Genomic DNA, 19002 nt, shown 5'->3' with positions numbered 1-19002 from the left:
GGGTTGGTCTAATAAAAGATATCAAATTCACCCAAGGAACCTTGTCTGCCTATATCCTTAGACCAACACGGCTACAACCTAAACCCCTATATACATATACATACACATGCACACACGATATTATAGATATATATATATATATATATATATATTATACGCATATATTATATGCACACACATATATAATTTCATCCCCAAGCAGATGGTGTTAAAGCAGACGATTTTGGAAAGAGGCCTAGAATAAGGCAGGAATAATCTAGGATGACTTGCATTCAAAGACAAGTTGAAGGAAGAATCAGCCCCCACTCGCTCCTAGAAGAGCAGCTGGCCCAGGGGTTAGAGGCAAAAAGATGGTCCAGTGGCTAAAATGTTAGTCTTGGAACTGGAGACCCCCACCCTGACGGTGCTGTGGAGATCCCCTGTAACCTCAGGCAGGTCTTTCTGTGCCTCAATTCCCCGTTGGTACAACAGGCACAATGCCGCTGTCCTCTCTTGCAATGACTGTGAGAATAAATAGGACCATAAGAAAAAAATCGGGCTGGAAGGGGCCTCAAGAGATCATCTGGTCCAGCCCCCTGCTCAAGGCAGGATCATCCGTGACCAAACCACCCCAGCCACGTGTCTGTCCAACCATGCTTCCAAGCACGGAGAATCCACAGCTTCTCTAGGGATCCTGTTTCAATGCCTGATCATCCCCATAATCAAGAAGTTCCTCCTCATCTCCTGCCTAAGTTTGTCCTGATGCAGCTCAAGGTCATTGCTCCTAGTCCGGTCTCCTACAGCCATCGAGAAAAGCCCATCTCCATTCTCTCTATAATGACCCTCCAGGTGTTTGAAGACTGTTAGCAAATCCTTCTTCAGTCTTCTCTTCTCCAGACCAAATGACCCAAAGTATTTCATCCTTTCCTCATAAATCTTACTTCCCGAGCCTCTAATCATTTTTGTTGCTCTCTGAGGGACTCTCCCAATCTGGTCACATCCTTCTTGAAGTCTGGGGCCGACTCCAGGTGAGGCCTCACCAGCACTGCATGCAGCAGAAGAATCACTTCCCTGGATTTGCAAGTGGCATTCACGTTAATACAACCCAGGCTGTTGGGTTTGGTTTTTTTGGTAACAAGAGCAGACTGTTGGGTCGTATTCGGCTTATAGCCCACTGTGACCCCCAGGGCCTTTTCCACAGTACTGCAGCCTTGCCAATCACTCCCCAGTTTGCATCTGTGCACGCAGTTGTTCCATCCCAAGTGCAGGACTTCGTACCTGTTCTTGCTGAATCTCATCCGATTGATTATGGACCATTTCTCCAGTGTTTGCAATTCCACCCAACTTGGTGTCACCTGCAGATTTGCTCAGTGTGCACTCAGTCCCATCATCCAAAATCATTAATGAAGATGCTGAACAATACCAGACCCAGGACAGACCCCTGGGGAACCCCACGCGATACCTCCTCCCAACTAATCATTGACCTATTGATGACTACTCAGTAAGCACAACCTTAGGGTGCCCACCTTAGGGTGCGTCCCGTCTGCCCCTGCTGACGTGAAGGCCTCTAGCTTCTCAAAGTAATTCCTAACCTGTTCTTCTTCTACTCTAGGCTGTTTGTCTCCTTCCCCATCTTTGCTGCCATCTGCATTCATCATCTGGTAGCTGCTCCTATTTTTGAAGGCTGAAGTAAAAGAAGTCAGAGGCGTCGACATACGACAGGGAACGGCACACATGCAGCAACAGAGACAGAGCTGCTACTGTCCCCTGATTTGGGACCTTCTCACCACAACCACATTCAATGCAACAAAATACATATTTAAAGGAAGAGGAGCCCAATCCTGCACATAAAGTACTGCACACTTAACCTTACTCAAGAGCAGGCTGGCCAAGGGCAGTGCGAGGATAAGCACCGGCACAAACGGGGGCAGGATCGGGGCCTCCGATTTGCTGGAACCTGCATTCATTTTCCCCGGTCTGGCTCCTCCAACCTGTCACTGCAGCAAGTTATTGGCTGCAAAACAATGGCAAATCAAAGGAAGCGCTCTGGTGATAGGATGTGCTATCACCTGTCACAGGCAGCTGATTAATACCCAGGCTCTCAGCAGTACAGGCTGCAGTCAGAGCAAACCCACATCCCATCAACTCGCTCGGAGGCTCCATGTTTTATGGCTCTGCCGTGTGCACGGAGGTTAAGAGACAACACATGCCTGGGGAGCTGAAGCTGTTGTGCAAGGCAGGGAAGGTCCCAAAGGCATCAGGTTGCAGATCAATCTGTTTGGATTAAAAGAGTCCCTAGGGACCGCAACGCCGACTCCGCTGTTAATAGAGAGCGCTGCTCGCAACTCGCTGCTGACGTCCGCGCCGAGAGAAGCTGGCCGCCAGGATCTCGGCCATGGGCCACAGCTCCTTCTTGCACAAAGGGGCTGAGGACAAGAGGCAGAAGGATGGAGAGCTTGAAAGATGCATGCTGCAGGGAGCGCATGCATGCGGACAGAGCGCGGGTGGCAGCTCCTGGACCAGGAAGCTGGAGGTACAGTGCACACTCCAGTTGCAAGCAGCCGGACCAGTGCCTCTGTACGCAATTCGCTGTGACTGCAGCCACGGCCACCCCCTTGGCTGGAGGAAGGTGCCTCTGCAATACCTTTTCATTCCCTTCCTGCGCTGGAGAGTATTCCTCCACCCAGATCCAAGGGTTTTTATTTCCTCCATTAAGGCAAGGTGCATGCCTTCTCCAGTGCTTGGCACGCACATTGCGAATCCTACAAGAGCAGGCGAGGAATTCCTGGAAATGCCACTACTCAAAAGATCTGCCTTTTTTCCTGAAATGCTTTTGCTCCGCTTACTACTTTGCTGCGAGGGGAGAGAGCCAGTGGTAGTAAATGCAAAGCAAACTGAGCCTGTGCAGGTCATCGCAGCTGGGCACAGAGGACTGCAGCTCGTGACCAGGCTAAAGGGGGGGAACAGGGCTATCCCACGGTTCAGCTAGAGGCTCGAGACCACGAGGCATCAGCAGGGCAGTGACAGCGACTACAAGCAACAGTTACGTTTCATTCTGAGAATAGCACAAGCCACGTGCCCTTCCGCCACCCCCAAAAAACCCTTCTACCCACCCGGAGACACTGAATACCATCTTAGCAAGGTTGCCTGGGTGTGATTTGAGACACAAATGAGAATAGTGCTGCACCCTATGAACACAAGGCTCAGAGAAATTTGTGAAACCCATTCAGATGAATTAAGGAATCATAGACAACGAGGGGTGGAAGGGACCGTAGGGGGTCCCCATCTAGTCCAAGCAGGACCAGCCCCAACTACATCATCCCAGCCAAGGCTTTGTCTTCAAAACCTCTGAGGATGGAGACTCGTCCGCCTCCCTGGGTCACCTGTTCCAGTGCTTCACCACCCTCCTAGTGAGAAATTCTCTCCCAATATGCAACCTAAACCTCCCTTGAGTTTGAGTTTGCCCCAATCCCTACTGAACTGATCCCCGCTCAGTTCCTTTGGAGCTGATCTGCTGCATAGGAAGAGCTCCTGTACGCCCTTTTCATGTGCATCAGCGATGCCAGTGACCTATTATCCCAGCAAAGCAGCGAGAGGAGAACCACGGCTGTGAAAACTGAACCAGGTCTAGCGCCGTGTGGACATCCTGACGCAGAAGCAGGAGCACAACGCCTGCATTTCAAAGGATTCAGTTCAAGAGACAGATGCGGAGACAGGAAAGGGACTGGGAAAAAACCAATAAAAACCTTCCAGGACAAGAGGCGTGCTGCTGTCCTCCTTTCCCTGCTCTTTAATGTGGCTTGTAGCAGGAGAAGGGGTGAGAAGGAAGACAAGTGGCACGAAATATTCTTCACGTTCCACGAATAAGCTTTATGAGAAGGGCCACCATCATCCAACTTGGAAGCAAGGCACTTTGCAGTCGGGAACCAATCCTCAGTCATTAGCTCAGACCATCATCAAATATATCATGTGGAATAATAGGGCGGAGAAGGGCCGGGCCATTTCACAGGAAAGTAGTAAAGGAAAGTTTAAGCCATTTGACAGACAAGTGGGGGAGGAGGGATGGGCTGAAGTAGGGCAAGTCAAGCCTGTGGGACTCTCAGTCACCTGCCCATGTGAATCCACATCTCATTGCTGTATCAAATCAGAGCATCTCCCAGCATGGCTTTGGGGTCGTTTAAATCCATGTAATGAATGGGTCTGCTTGGCTGAGACCTTGCCCAAACATCAGGAAAGGGGCTCTCCTATCCCAAACCTGATGCTTTCACCGCAAGAGCGCTTTAAGACCTGGGGAAGCCGAGTTCAAGGCCAGGCTCTGCATGATGCTGGACGGGACAGGAAGGGTATTTAGACACTTAACTAGGATAGGGGCACCTGAACGAACTCTCAGTGGTTTCAAATGTTGCTCAGACACCTCAACACCACTCGAGTCTGACGCATACTCTGGGTGTATTAATCCCCACGCCGAAACGGGAGGAAGGCCAGTCCCTCCTCTTTCCCAGCCCTGAGCCCTAGGCCTCAAGCCTGCAGTTTGCAACAGGTGGAGACAGGCATAAGTCTCAGCTTTGCGCCTGAATCGGCATCGAGGGCCAATATAGCCACTGCTATCAGTCCAGTACAGCCACTGCTAGCGTTCATTTGTTTTCCTGCAAACACGTGAGCACATCCCTCAAGCTCTCCCAGGATTCAACCACCTCCGGAGTGACACCAGGAGGAGTCATACGTACGTGAACGCTAGGGCCAAGCGTAACATCGGAGCAAAACCGATACAAGCAAGAGGGTTGACTGGAAGACGCGCGGCCTCCCAAGTCATTTCAAGCCGATTCTCGTGAAGCGACAACCTCGATAGAGCGTCAAGATGCAGCCGTCTGAGCGAGCCGTACGGTGCAATACTCGAGCAGCATCCAAACACGCAGCAGATGACACTTCCACACTCCTACTCGCACGCACGCTCTGCTAGAGGCAAGCGCCAGCCTCCTTACACAAACAAGCACAACTACCAGTTAATAGCTAGAGGAGACGGGCAGAAAAACTTTACCAACCAGCGCCTACGGGGCGTTTCCAGAACACCCACAGCTATGTCAAAACACTGTGCCTGCGGTGTTATTCCCAGAAACAGCCCTAACGCGCTGGAAGGCAGCCGAATTTCCTGTAAAGACATTTTTATTACATGCTCTTAGTCTCACTGAGGCTGCCACATCATCAGTGAGGGCAGTATCATTAAAAGCATGTCAACAACAGCAAGCCAGGAAACACAAGCTCCCAACACCCATTCCTTTGAAGAATGACTCAAGGGGGTCAACTCTTTCGTTCTTGAAGATGTGCATGGGAAAGTGGTGATAGACCTACAATTTGTCTACAGAAAACCAAAGCAATTCCTCATTGAAAGGCTCTAGCTTACTGTCGTCCTGCTGCAACTTGAGAGTGCATCCCCTTCCAGGCCAAAATGCCCTACAACGTGCGCAGCGATCCCAGGAGTCTGCAGGAGAAACGTGGCGTTTCAAGGGTTCGCTGAAGCTCTTCACTCAAGCGGAGACCCAACTAGGTCCAACTAGGGCTGAATAGTCAAAGATGCCAGCTCTGAAGTTCAGTACCCCCTAACCTCATACCGGACCTACACCTGAACGTTAGGACTCGAGCCTCAACTCTTCTAAGTAGGACCTGGCTGGGATCCCCTGGTGCTTCTCCCCGCCCTGCTCTTTTTTACAGCCCTCAAATGCCCTGCTTTGTGGTGACCCTTGTCTTGGGCACGGAGAAACGTGAGAACATGGAAATGTTTTAATGTAACATAACGAGCCGAGATCAGATCGCTCGGTCTGGTAAACATCCAGCGTCAGTCGGTTAATAGATGCATTTTCATTATCTGAGCTTGCTGGAATGAATAAGTCATAAGGAAGCCTTCCCAAAAATCACGATGCACCAAGTCAAAAAATGGCAAAGGGTCAGTTCAGTTCATCGCCAGCACAGCTGATGCTTACCTGGACCTCGCTGCTCTAGCAATTAGGTTGGATACGGCCCAAAAAAGCACGTACTTGCGAGATCTTTTCCTTCCTAGGACGAGGGTACTAGGGGAAAAGCTTCTCTCACAATCTCTGACCCTGGCTCAGACTGAAAAAGGAAAACAGAGAGGCAGGAAAAGCAGTTAAGCAATATTTTTCAGGCTTGAAAAAGTTTTGTTTGGATTTGATTTTATCCAGATCTGCTCGCCCATGAAGGCGAACACTTAGCAACCGAATCCTTACAGGACCGAGTCAAAAGTGTACGTGTATGCCTAGGAAAGTACTGCAAGAAGGTTTTGATTAGAAAGTTATGGCAGACAGACATGTATTTTCTCAATGCCTGACCCACTGGGGATAGGCAACGGCAATCCTAGGAGTGGGCTTGTCACTAGGCAATTAATGACCCAAAACACACAAACAATCAAGAAGGGCCAGGAACCACCAAAGTCTTGGGTTTTACGCCGTCTCCATTCCCAAGCCGTAATTATTTTCTGAGCTGTAGACCTTCGTCCTCCTCACTACCGACCAACTCCTTCGCCACCCACCGCCGCGGGTTGCGTTTCTTGCCCCGTCACCGGAAGTCTTCTGGCTCTCTCCGGTCACACGATGCTCTTCATCCAGATTCCCAGAGATTTGTTTTCGGCCATCTTCTTCCAAACCAAAGCCATCCCCGGACTGGCTCCGGTTTGCAGCAGAGAAAGCAAAGCCCTCGTTAGAGGGTGGCTCGACGAGTCAGATTTCCTCACAAAGTCCGGGAAATGCTTTGCTGCTGTTTAATAAGTACAAGGTTTGGGTTTTTTCTGCTGACTTCCATAGCCAAGCTCATAAAAACAGAAAGGAATAAGAAATTCCAGTAGACTGGGATGAGGGAGGAGGACACCTTTTACTTGAATTCGTCCTCAACAGGAGAAGATAATGAGCCATGTATACCCTTAAAAGAATAGCCACGGTATATGCAATTATTGGGAACGCACGCTTAAAGAGGGGTTGCCAAAAATGCGCGCTTTTATTAAAAAGGAATGGTTTCACAAAGGCACAACTGTAAGAAAGGTTGTAATTTGCCCAAATAAAACTTAATTTGATCCATGAAATAGCTGTGGTTTATTGTGTAATATATGTGCTATGTGTTTTAATTTAATAGAATCCAATATAATTGTAAGCCAGTTCAGTTTCAGAACAACTTTGGACTGTTCCCACAGCACATATAGTACAGATGCTACTTTATGCCTAGTGCCGGCATAGCCATAAAGCTGGAAAATGGAAGGGATTATCCAGAGCAGCAAGCAAGGCTTCGTCACAGAGCAAAAATGGGGAAAGCGCCTTCTAGGAAAGCAGTCATGTTGCTTTATAGGAAATAACTCGGGGTAAGCAGTGATGAACTGTGCTGTCTCTGACAGACGGTGCCCTGGATCGGGTCTTAAAGGCCGCCGAATGCCTGTGCGGGAATGAGAGCTGGCTTCAAGGTACTGCCATGGCACCGATGCAAGGGGGACGTTTGCCAAAGCACACAGGTAAGTTGGCACAGAAAAGCCTGGGCATCGCTCGGGCGTCCTGCTGGCCTGTGCAATTCTCCCCCAGCCACTTGGCTCTTCGAGAGCCAGGAGGAGGCCACAGGCCCCTTATCCGTGAAACAGGGGACCCAGGAAAGGCAGGAGGGTGCAGGGCTCCCCAGTGACTCTATCAACTTCCCCTTCCTCTTCAGGATTTGGCTCCTCTTACGGTTTTCTCCCTGCCTATTCCCTTCCTCCCACCCTCCCCACTTTCCCTTTAAACCCAACGTGCGAGGAAAGCTTTGAACGCGCACTATAAAATCCTATGCAGAAATGAGCTGTAACGTTCTGGCATAACAACCCCAGCCGTTTGACTGGCACCCGGCGCCTCGGCATGCGCGTGCTTTTGGATGTGCAGCGAGCCGCGCGGGCGAAGACGGAGGTATTGTCGTCAAGGTTTTTCCCTGCAATATTGCTCCATTCGCAGTCAGACCCCCCCGGCTCCGATCGCTGCATGCACTGCACACCCAGTCCAGTTTGAGCAGTGAAGAGAGAGGGAGGAGTTTTGCCCATCCTCACACATTGAACCACAGGCCTGAGACCTGCAGACAAAGTCTCCTTGGCCACTTATTTACCCCTTGGATCTTGTGCAAAACGTCTGCACTAAAAAGTAAGGAAATAAGTAGCTTATGGCTGCTATAAATTGTATGTTGTCTTTGTGATAAACCTATCCATACACAAAGAAATCCATATTTCCTCATCATAACCTTAACTCTGACCTAGGATTTTAATGGGGTATTTCTGGTACCCACCGGGTACCAATTAATAGATTTCATAGATTTTCAGGGCCGGAAGGGACTGCAGTTGATCATCGAGCCCGACCCCCTGGCCTGGGCAGGAAAAAGTGCTGGGGTCAGATGACCCCGGCCAAGTGTATACGTTGATACAATAAAAGTATTAAATGGATCATTTTTCCTCCTACTTCTCAGACTACGATGGGACATATTTTGGTGGATTTTGGCAGCCGATCTCTTTGGGGGGAGAGCGTTGCGTGCGCCGTGCGATGAGAGATCGCATTGTCCAGCGACTACCTGGGGGAGTCGTGGCAGTAACAGAGCCAGACCTCGGGGCTCCACACCAAATGCCGATCCTGGTGACACTACTGCCAAATCCTGATCCAGACCCACCTGTGTAGGGTGCTGCACAGGACACATGTCAAACATTTTTCCTACTCTGCTGACGTACAGTGTCATTTGGGGCAAGTCTCTTCAGCTCCTAGTGCCTCAGTTTCCCCATCACTACAATGCGCAGAGCCCTTGCCCTTCTTTGCTGAGCTCTGTAGGGCTATTAACATTAAGCTGGGTCCTGATGCAGTGTGCCTATGTCAACATAAGGCAAAATTATGTTTGTAGCTTTAAAGCCAAAACTCAGTGTAAGCCAGTACCCAAGTAATTACCCTCAGCAGCCTTAACGGGGCCGTTAGTGCGATGCTGGCCATGTTTTGTGTTCAGAGTTTCCTAGGGCTCTTCTCCTTTTCTTTTTTACCCATTTCAAGCTTTGCCTCCTGCACTAGAGGAACGGGAAGCCTCCGTGCCTCCAAAGAGATGCACCGCTACGGACCACGTCCCATACGAGATCACACCCATGACACCAAATGCAAACCCTTCCCAGGGAAAAAGATCCTGCAGACAAGGACGGGGTGGGAAACAGCTGTCCAAACCTGCAAAAATAGTTATGAATTCAACAACATTTCTTGCCCCGAGTCAGGATGAAGCTAACACAAAAGTGGAAAAAAGAAAAAAAAAAAAAAAAAATAGGACATTTCGTTCCAAAGTATGTCGAGAGGAAAAGGCTCCAGGATTCACATTGGGTGTCCTACATTAAATCTTCTAACAAATTTTTTTGCAGTTCATATTAGACAATAATCGGTCATTCAGAGACTGACAGAGCCTCAAGAACCACGGCAAAAAAAATAGCACCGCACTTATTTCTACAGGATCTGAATGTGGTTTCCTGGCATTCGTTCCTTTTATGCTCCGCGCTGCAAATGGAAAGGAGAAGGATATGTTTTTAATCCAAAAGGTAACAAGGGTCAGAAGGCAAGGATGATTTACACCTCATATGAGGTACCTTTTTCTCCAACTGCCTCTTCAAGCTAAGCATTGGCTTTCTTCTCCAGCAATATCCTGAGCAACAATTGACTGCTTCTATTCAACATATTTAAAAGACACGTTAAAAACATAGCTTTATCCAATATAAAGGGCTCCCTCCTCTACAAACCGCTGCCTGCAACTCTTCCGAGAGCCCATACCAAAAGGCATTTCTGCTAGGTAGTTTAGTTTCCATAGAAAGTTTTGGACGCGCCAGGGCAATCTTGGCAGCGGGGGCTGCAACCCTGCAGTCAGCTGCACGCGAGGGCTGGACTTGTGCTGGGGGAGGCGTGACGGCAGGGTCCGGCCTCAAAGCAGCCACATGCCGATGCCGGCAAACTGAACGGGGTTCAAAATAGCCTTTTCCCTACCTACGCCAGCAGCTCAAATGCATTCCCCCGAGCTCAGCAGGACCCGTTACTGCAAACATTTAACAACAGCCAGGCTGATTTCCTTAACAAGATCCATTTTAAATTACAATCATCTCCCCCCATGCAAGTCTTTACTTTACAAAAAAAAAACAAACACCTTCAGTGCATTTCAGAGCGGTGGGGGCCGTCCAACCCAGGGTAGTTTTCAGCCAATTTGTGTTTCCCATGCTCCAATCAACTCTGATGAGGACTGGCCACGAACTTGAAGAAATGGCTGGAGACCTTGACCTCAAGAAGAGGGGTTTATGCACGAACACTTGCATGAATTGCTCCTAGGACCCGCACAGCACCTCTCGGGACCGCGCTGTGCTTTGGAAATGTGTCTGCGGGTCTCCCGAGAGCAGGCTCTGAGCAGCAATAGCCCAGGCGAGCTCTTCTAGGGGGAAAGGGGCAGAGGAGGGAATGATCAGACGAGACCTGCCTGCTACGAGACCAGGCAGCACATGTCAGCCGCAATCGGTGATAGGCGCTGGGGGGGTTTCTGCCTTAAGAGACTCTCTACCTCTCTGAACTTACCGTCTCGGCCTTTCAAGCCGCCGACACCGCTCCCTGCAAGGGCGAAGAATAAAAGGGACGCATCTTGTGATGTGGGGTAGCGCCGGTGGTGCACACCCGAACAGGACTGGGCTACAGGAATTTGCAGAGCAGGACCAAAGAGGCATGGTCAGACCGGCCTTCATGCCATGGCTTTTCCTCCTTTGAACCATGCCCTTAGCATTTAACCTTCCAGACGCAGACTTTCAATATAGTAAATGGGCAGACTGGCAACCAGATGTGGTAAGGGCGATTTCTTGGGGTTTAATGCTCCTCTTAGCTTCTCCCTGCTAACACCAGGAGGGAAAAGGAGCCCTGGTTACACTGGTCCCTGGTCATTTTAGAGCATCAGGCAAATCCATGCATGGATTTTGAGGTTAAAGAACATTTTTACTCACTCAAATCCCCCCCAATGTCACTCACGTGAGCTATTGAGAGCCCAACTGACCACTCGCTGCTGGTTTCAGACTCTTCCCGCAGGCCTGGGCTCTTGCCTGCTGCCGTTACCAGTGATTAAACCATGCAACGAGGGAGTTACTGATGTTCGGTGCAGAGCACGGGCACTCTGCTGCCTCCCAAGAGGTGATTTAAGAACAGCTTTGCTGGGCTTCAAATGCCATTCGCCTGATCTCTTCATGCCCATCACTTATGTCCAGAGGAACTGAGACTCAAACCTTGAATGATGGGCATGAATAGATCAGGTATTGCCAGAGGAACTGAGACCCAATCCTCACCTGATCTATCCATGCCCATGATTTATGTCCAGAGGAACTGAGACCCAATCCTCACTGCCATCTTGTCACTCAGATAACAGCAGAAATTTTGGGACGTCTTTTCTGCTGTTCTCTCTCATACAACCGAGCCATGCAAAGTGCTTCGAAGCAACAGCCTTTCATAAGACAGGAGGCAATAACAGGTAGGAGCAGCATTCACTTCCATCTGTTTTCTGTACAAAGAGTAGCACAATTCGACCCAAGCCATCAATTTTAGTAAGGGCCAGCCAAAATAAAAAAAAAAAAAAATCTTGAAGCTCTACATGGGGCATCACTCAAGAGCCAGGAAACGGCCCATTTCGGAGCTGGAAACCCCTACCCATCACTGCACGCACCTGCACGCGTTGGCCGGCTGGGCATTTGGGGCACGTGACTGCTCTTCTGGACACAGCGTTAAGCCTTCGAGAGTTTGTTGGGATTTGAGCAGTGGAAACAGTACAACATGGGGCCTGTTACAGTTAGATTTTAACGCGACTAAAGGCAGCGCACGGTTTCTCACCGGGCAGGCCCAGAGGCACAACTGCTGACAGTGAAGAGCCCAAATAACAGCCAAGGAAGCTTCCCGAGGGCCAGGGACAACTCCTCACAAGGGCATGCGGGAGGGGACACACCGTTCCTTAGCTCCGCTTGACTTGCTCCCAAAACAGAGGTTGCTAGAGATGCCCACCACGGACACGGATCCGTTTGCCACGACCCCTCCAAGAGCAGGGGACCGTGCCTAGTGCCAGCCGCCCTGCAAGGCAGGAGGCGGCGGGGGGCGAGGGTACTGGCCAGGTGCCCCTGGCGCTGGAGCAGACGTCCGGTGCGGCCATCCTGTTCCCCCCTCGCCTTCTCTGCAACAGCAGGGGAAGGCAGGCCGAGCTGAGCTGTGCCCCACACCGGGAGCCTCTCCCCTGCCCTCCCGCACCGCAGCACTCGCAGGCCCCTTTGGGCAGAAGGTGCCGTACAGCAGCCGCCCGACAAGGGATGCATCACAATTTCCCAGAAGGGGAAACATTAAAAAAAAAAAAAAAAAGAGCGCCACAGCCGAAAATAAATCCTGCAAAACTAGGTCAGAGCCAAGACAGCCCCAGGCATTTACCATGGTAACTGCAGCACACAACAGCAACAGACGCTTCCCCAGCAGCCTGCACCCAAAGGTCCGCGCGCCCGTGCCCACGGTGCAAGCTTGCACCAGCACCCGGCAGGGGAAAGCTGAGCACACCTGCACCCTCACAGCGAGCAAGAACAGGGAAGCTTGCACTTACCTCCAGGGGCTCCAGCCATGCCAGGAGGACACCAGACCCAAGTTGGGGGGACACAGAGAGTCCCAAGTCTCTCACCCTGCTAGGGGCAGGGGGCTGTTGCCCTGCTCTCCATGCCGGGGAGCGGATGAGGTGGGGGAAAGGCTGCTTTGTGAAGAGCTGCAGCAGGTGTAGAGCTGTGCGTGTGCTCAGGGAGCCTGATTGACTCATTGATTGCAGGTGCGGGAAAAGACCCTTTATTGAGGGGAAGACCGGCTCCCCTCCCAGCCTTGCTTTAGCTCAGCCAGCCGGGTGCCTAAATCTTTTAACAGTAGCTGTAGTCACTAAGATAAGCTGCCAGGAGACACCCCTCCGCTCCAGAGCATACGGCCAGCGTCAAATAACTTGCTGGATTGCAAGGGGGGTGCACGTGCCAGCTCAAACCCAGCCCAGCTTTGCAGCGTGCTACGTGCCACGGCCAATGTGGAATTGGCTCCTGCCCTCGAGCCCGTTGCTTGCGAATCGCAGCAAGCCCCGGACCCCTCGACGAGCATGCGAGGCCCCACGCGGGCAGACCCGCTCTCCTCTGCGCTGGGGCCGCGGCGTGCTGGCGAGACGAGCCCGAGCTAAATCACCACCAGAATAGAGGAGGATGAGAAAAGGACTGTTGCCAAAATAAAAGCAGCATGAGCACGAGGCCGGGCGGAGGTTATTCTAGCTCAGTAGAGGCAAAAGGAGGAGCTAATTCACCTCCTTCGGAGGCCAGAGAAAACGCTCTTTCCTTTCTCCTTTTTATCCCACTTGTGAAAACCATCTTGTTTAGATTGGGTTTCCCAACCCGACAAAGCGTGACTCACGGGGTAACCAGAAATGAGTGCTGGGTGGTCCGAGCGCAGGTCTTTCTACCAGCCCTCGTCTGAAACCACAACCAGGTCTGCTCCAAGGGTTCATTTACTCACCAAGCAGTCGTCAGGCTCAAAAGCAGTGCGGGGGACTGGGGAGAGGGTTTAACTTGGGCTTTGGGGAGGGGGGTCCCGAAGAGGGTTTGAGAGCCAGCTGGTCCAAAAGGTTCCTCGGAAAGATCAAAAAGGTCCTACTTAGACAATGCATTCAAGGAGCCAAACAGGACAGAAAACATAATTGGTGCTCCAGCCCAAAAAGTCTCCCCCCGCCCCGCACTGTCCACTGAAATTAGACACTAGATTAATTCATGGAGAAAAGCAGACATGAAATCAAATAAAAAAAGAAGAAGAAAAAAGAACTGTTGCATTGCACACCGGGGACCCAGACTTTAAAAAACCCCCACTTCATGCAAACTATGTAGTGCATCCAGGACTGAGCTAATGGAAAACAACCGGATCCAGTTTCATTGCCCAAGCAGAGCGAAATGCAAAGTTTGAGGCAAACGAGCAAAGAATAAAGCTGATGTCACCTATTCATCCCCCACCCCTTTATTTTTTGTTTACCTTAGCCAAAATGCCGTTCACAGGAAACAACATTATAAGACCGGGCCTGGTCCACAGGTTTCCTCATGCCAAACTACAGGGTTTAAGCTCGTCGTCCCTGTAACGTCAAGGGCAATGGCTTTCAAGTGACCTGTAAGGCCGTCATTCTTGAAGCAGGGCTCGTGCATGGGCGACACGGTTTACTGGTGCTTCTCTGCTGGATTTTAGCTTGATCTAACCGGACGCTGTGGTCCAGGCTGCAGAGATAGGTCAAACAGGCGGCTGAGCCCGATGCCGCGATGCCGCCACAAATGGCTTGGTCTGACAGGGGTCTCCAAGCATCCCGCAGGACCCAAGAGCAGTGGCAATGTGGACGGGGTGGGGGGCGTTTCCCAACACGGCACCAGTTTGCAAAAGGTCCTCAGTGTAAACTATTCTGCTGCACCTCGGCCTGCTCCTGGGCCTCGGCACCACGGATGCTCCCTCGGGGCGCAGCTGAAAGGGACGGACCAAAGTCCCAAAGAGAAGCAGGATCAGACACTGAAGAAACTGCTGGTACAAGAGAGCTAGGAAATGAGATGAACCCCTCTCTAGTCACTGAGAAACGTATAAAGGCTGGGATTTTTTTCAAAGGGACAGAAGGCACCGGTTCTCCAAGTCTCAGTGAATTCCTGTTCCAAAAAAACTCCTTAAGGCTCCTTTGAAGGGGGAAAAAAAAGGGAAACAGCACACATGGTGAAAAGTGAATGAGATGTGTTTAAAAAAAAATAAAAAATAAATCACTAAAGGCCTTGATAGTAAAGAAAACTCATCATTTGTAACCGAGTGGCTTGCTCCGAATGCGGCCCCTTTAAAAGACTGCACGTAACGGATACAGCATGTTGAGGTCTATGACACAATGCAAGGAGCCCAAGCCAAAAGAACAAGATGAATGCAGTTCTCCAGCGCGGGCTTTAAATGACTGTGATGTGTTTTGACACCATCCCCTGACAACAATGGTTGTAATACAAACAAAAATTAATTATGTCAAGTATTAATATTGATGCCACATGAACCCAACCAATGTGGTCCCAATTAAATATCATTTAAAGTGTGGTTATAATTTGAAAAATGACGGTGGAAATGTCCTGGTGGCTTTCCATGCTTGCATCTCATTGACTTCCAAATCAAATTTGTTCAATTTTGCGAGTTAAAAAAGATGTCGTTTCCCCCCCAACTGCCAGCTTTGCTAACGTACTCTGGAATCTGAAAACAGCTGGACGCTGTCTGCCCAGTGCCTCCGTGCTCATTACTGCTACAGAAAATAATGTCTCAAATCCTGTAAAAATCCATGACAGTGTCTTCAGTCTTGTGAGATCTGGGGGCGGAAAAAAAGAGCTCATAATTTGGGGTTCTTTTAATTTGCCTTCTGGGCTCGGAGACTTTCGAGGACACATTTCATGCTTTTTTCTGCAAGTACCAGGGCTCGAAACATACTTGCTTTTAATGAAAGCTGAGATCTTCATGTAATCACAGGCCTCCAGAGGCTTGGACGATATGAAAATCAAGTACTGGGGGACTCATAATAAAACTGCAAGAGTTGGCAGCACTCTTAAGCAGAAATAACACAGTTAACAACTTTACTGATAATGCCGGGGTCAGAAGAGCCAGCATTCCCCCAGAGCTGTGTGGGCTGCCTTGTGCTAGCAGGACTAAAAGGAAGTAAAATCGTGTCTTTCATCAGAAAAGCAACCAGATTTTATCCTGACTTTGCAAAAGGAGCACATCATTGGCGTGCACTCGCTTTTCCGATCATACCTGCCCCTTCAAATCCAAATGCAATTACAAAATGGCACCGTACGATTTTGCAAGAACACGCTCGCCCGCACCTCTCAGCCCACTTGCTTCCCCGCTTCGTTTCAAAAGCGGCCAGAGATTTTGAATGACTGATCTGAGACGCTTTAAAGGCATATGTTTTGCTGAAACGAGTGCTCAAATGCTTCTTGAAATCTGGCCCCTGTATGGTGCCCCAAATTGCATGTATTAAAGACAGAGGCATACAAAATAAGCTAGTGACATCCAAAAAATTTGGCCTTGTCTGCTAGGCACTGGAGAAAGCAAATAGGCTAACTGCTTCAGGGCTTATTCTGTACTCTCCACCCAAGAATTAGGTGATGCCCCTAGCACCCGACACACACAGCACGTGGGTGCACACGCTTACTTTGCTATCCGCCAGTCACTAGAGATGTTACTAAATAGCCTTCCTTCCCTCTTAAAAAAGACAATTAAAACCCCCCTATAATGCGAATACTTTATTATCAATGAGTGACCGGTATTAGCTTTTTGTCTGGGTATTAATAATAGTTAAAAAAAAAATACATCAAAAATAGGGTTCTCTCCCATTTTTGCTGTATCGTTTTTCTTTAAAAAAAAAAAAAATTCTGTATTGAAAGAATTATATAAGCCAAAGTGCATTTTCCTTTTTTTGTCCACATACACATTGCACCATACATAAATAATTACATTGTAAAAATGACTCCATAATTACAAGTATAATATATATTTTCATATAATATATAAAACTTTATATTAAATCTAGGTAGATGATATTTGGGATAGTCTGTGTTTTTCTTTCTTTCTTTTTTTTTTTTCTTTTTCCTTTTTGTCAGAGGCCAATGGTTATCGGTTATTGCTGAGTAGTATCTCCAGCCAGCAAGGACATGACGTGATAAACTGTCTCGAGTAACATGGCCCCCAGCCTTTTGCAAAGCTGATCCGAACGCTGTTTGGGTCATAGGGCCCATCTGCATAATCCAGGTCCGTGGCGTGTTGTAAGAGGCAAGACTTCTCGTAGTCGAACACCTTTATCGAATAGCCAGGCATCACTTTGCGCACTATTAAGGTCCGACAATGGGGAATGTCCAGTGTTGGGGAGTTGACGAAGATAGGGTGCTCGCTGCGATTGTAGGCCCACACGCCATCCGGCTCTTTGCTAAGTAAAATCCCGTAGCCGATTTTACTTCGAGTCCTTCTAACAGTCTCGCTCCTGTTTTCCAGGTTTAGCTGTCCGAGGCAGAAGCCATTTCCTTGAGGTAGGTCATAAAATATACTGACAGACTGTTCATACACTGTGTAGAGGCGTCCAACACGAGTCCGGTGCTCCCAGTAGGCGACATTACACCAGTGACTCCGCTTCATGGCGTCGGGTGACATACTGGCATCTGAGGAGGAAAAACAGAGAAACAATCAGGGGTTTGGGAGAAGCAGGTGTTTTTAAAGTCCTATTTCTGCCCAGCAAATGCACCCACCCAGAACTGGACCAGACAAGGACATGCCGTTTCAAGCAATGCCAGGAAGGAAGCCCCAAGCCGAGGCTGCAGACTTCCCTTCGAGCAATCCCTTCTGCGCCTGTATCAGGGCCGTGCAAACTGTCCGGCAGCTGGCAATTTTAGCAGCTTGTCCAGCGATGGAGGGTCCTGGGTACCGTTTGCATAGTTGCTTAACATTTCTATTGTTGTTGTGTCTACAGCCAGCACCAGCCAGGACCTCCTTGGGGCAAGCATTGTAAATGGCCATTTCTGCCCCAAAAAGGCCTACCGTTCTCAATACAAAAAATTCCAGGTGGATAACAGCAGCGGAGCCTGCCGGGCTGGGCGGCACAGAGTAACGCACCGAACTGAACGGTATGTGCCGAGTCTCCGCTGGTCAGCGAGTGACCGACTGTGACTCGGGGAGCCAGATCCCGAAACATCGACTCAAGTCATTCATGTACACGCACTGAAGAAATCCGATTTAAAAGTCCCTTAATTTGATGGGAGGAATCTGTTCCTAGCAGACTAAGGTTGCCCTTGTCTCTAATACGCAGGTAATGCTCAGGGGAACCAAAAGTCTTGGGATGCAGCGCTTGGCCCTGGGTCTAGCAGCCCAGGATGCAATGCCTCGACGGCTTGAATTTCCAGAAGTGATCCCAGATCCTACAGCCCACTTGGCCTCGCTGCTCCAGTACACAGGACACACCTGATCGCTCGCTGCGTCTGATCCTCCCGATCACAGCAAACAGATCCATTGGATGGACTTAGATTTCACTAGAGGGACACCAATATATCCGTTATCTATCGGGTCAGCACTGATAAAAGGCAAATTTATCAGCCTTTTTTGCCTTGTAGTCAATAATGTTCTCTGATAATTATGCCTTCTGGCTGGGGCCCCCTGATTAATAATTGGCTATCAGTATTGGCCAAGGCAATCTTTATCAGTGCACCCCTAGAAGGATAATTATGCCATCGAGTTCAGTCCACCGGCAATTGTTAACATACGGACCCCCAAAATCATCCCTTCGATCCCTTACCCATAACTACAGCAACGGTATCAGAAACACCATGAGCGCCCTATAACACACCGCAGGTACGAGCACGGGGGACGGTTGCAGCAGTGACAGGAAGCAGCTAGTTAATATTTGCTCAGAGGGTCCTAGGAGAAGGATGATATTGCTGTATTATTTGTTGGCCAACTGGGCTATTTATTACCCATGTACCGAGTGAAGGCTCCTGGTGTCAGAGGAGAGGAAATATTTTCAGAATAAAAGTGAGCAAGCTCCCATCGTGTCTGAAACGCTAGCGTTCGTTATTTGGTGATTTACGAGAGCATCATTTTGATGTCCTCAACACACTTTAAAATAGAAGTTGCTTCAACCAATTAAGTCGATGGACATAAACCACTCTAGCTTAGCGTTCAAAGGCAAATAAATGCATGATGCATGGCGCCATGAATATGTGGCGTGGATAAGGCCACGGGATGGTTTAGATAAAGGACGGGAATGAACGACATAATCTAGCACGTTTCCCTCACCCGATAATCATTTAAGACCGCCTCTAGTACGACTCTAGAAAAATGAGGTAGTCTCTCATGTCAAGGGAACAGCGTTTTCCACAAACTACACGTCTGCGTACATAGCCCCGAATTACTGATCTTCCTGCCCATCAGGAAGGTCTTTCTCTTC

At 49.4% G+C, this 19002-nt stretch overlaps 1 protein-coding gene across 1 annotated transcript in view; it reads right to left on the bottom strand.

Annotated features, from left to right (window-relative positions):
• Nucleotides 1–16300: 16300 nt before the first annotated feature.
• SMAD6 (SMAD family member 6) overlaps nt 16301–19002 on the bottom strand; it is a 64209-nt gene continuing 61507 nt past the window's right edge. The window contains exon 5 of the mRNA XM_025215090.1: nt 16301–17224. Within this exon, the coding sequence (XP_025070875.1) occupies nt 16683–17224 (542 nt within the window). The 3' untranslated portion in view covers nt 16301–16682. The remainder of the gene's footprint in view (nt 17225–19002) is intronic.

Source organism: Alligator sinensis, unplaced genomic scaffold, assembly GCF_000455745.1.
Source record: "Alligator sinensis unplaced genomic scaffold, ASM45574v1 scaffold1423_1, whole genome shotgun sequence".
Taxonomy (NCBI): Eukaryota; Metazoa; Chordata; order Crocodylia; family Alligatoridae; genus Alligator; species Alligator sinensis.
This window is presented reverse-complemented; position numbering and strand designations above follow the sequence as displayed.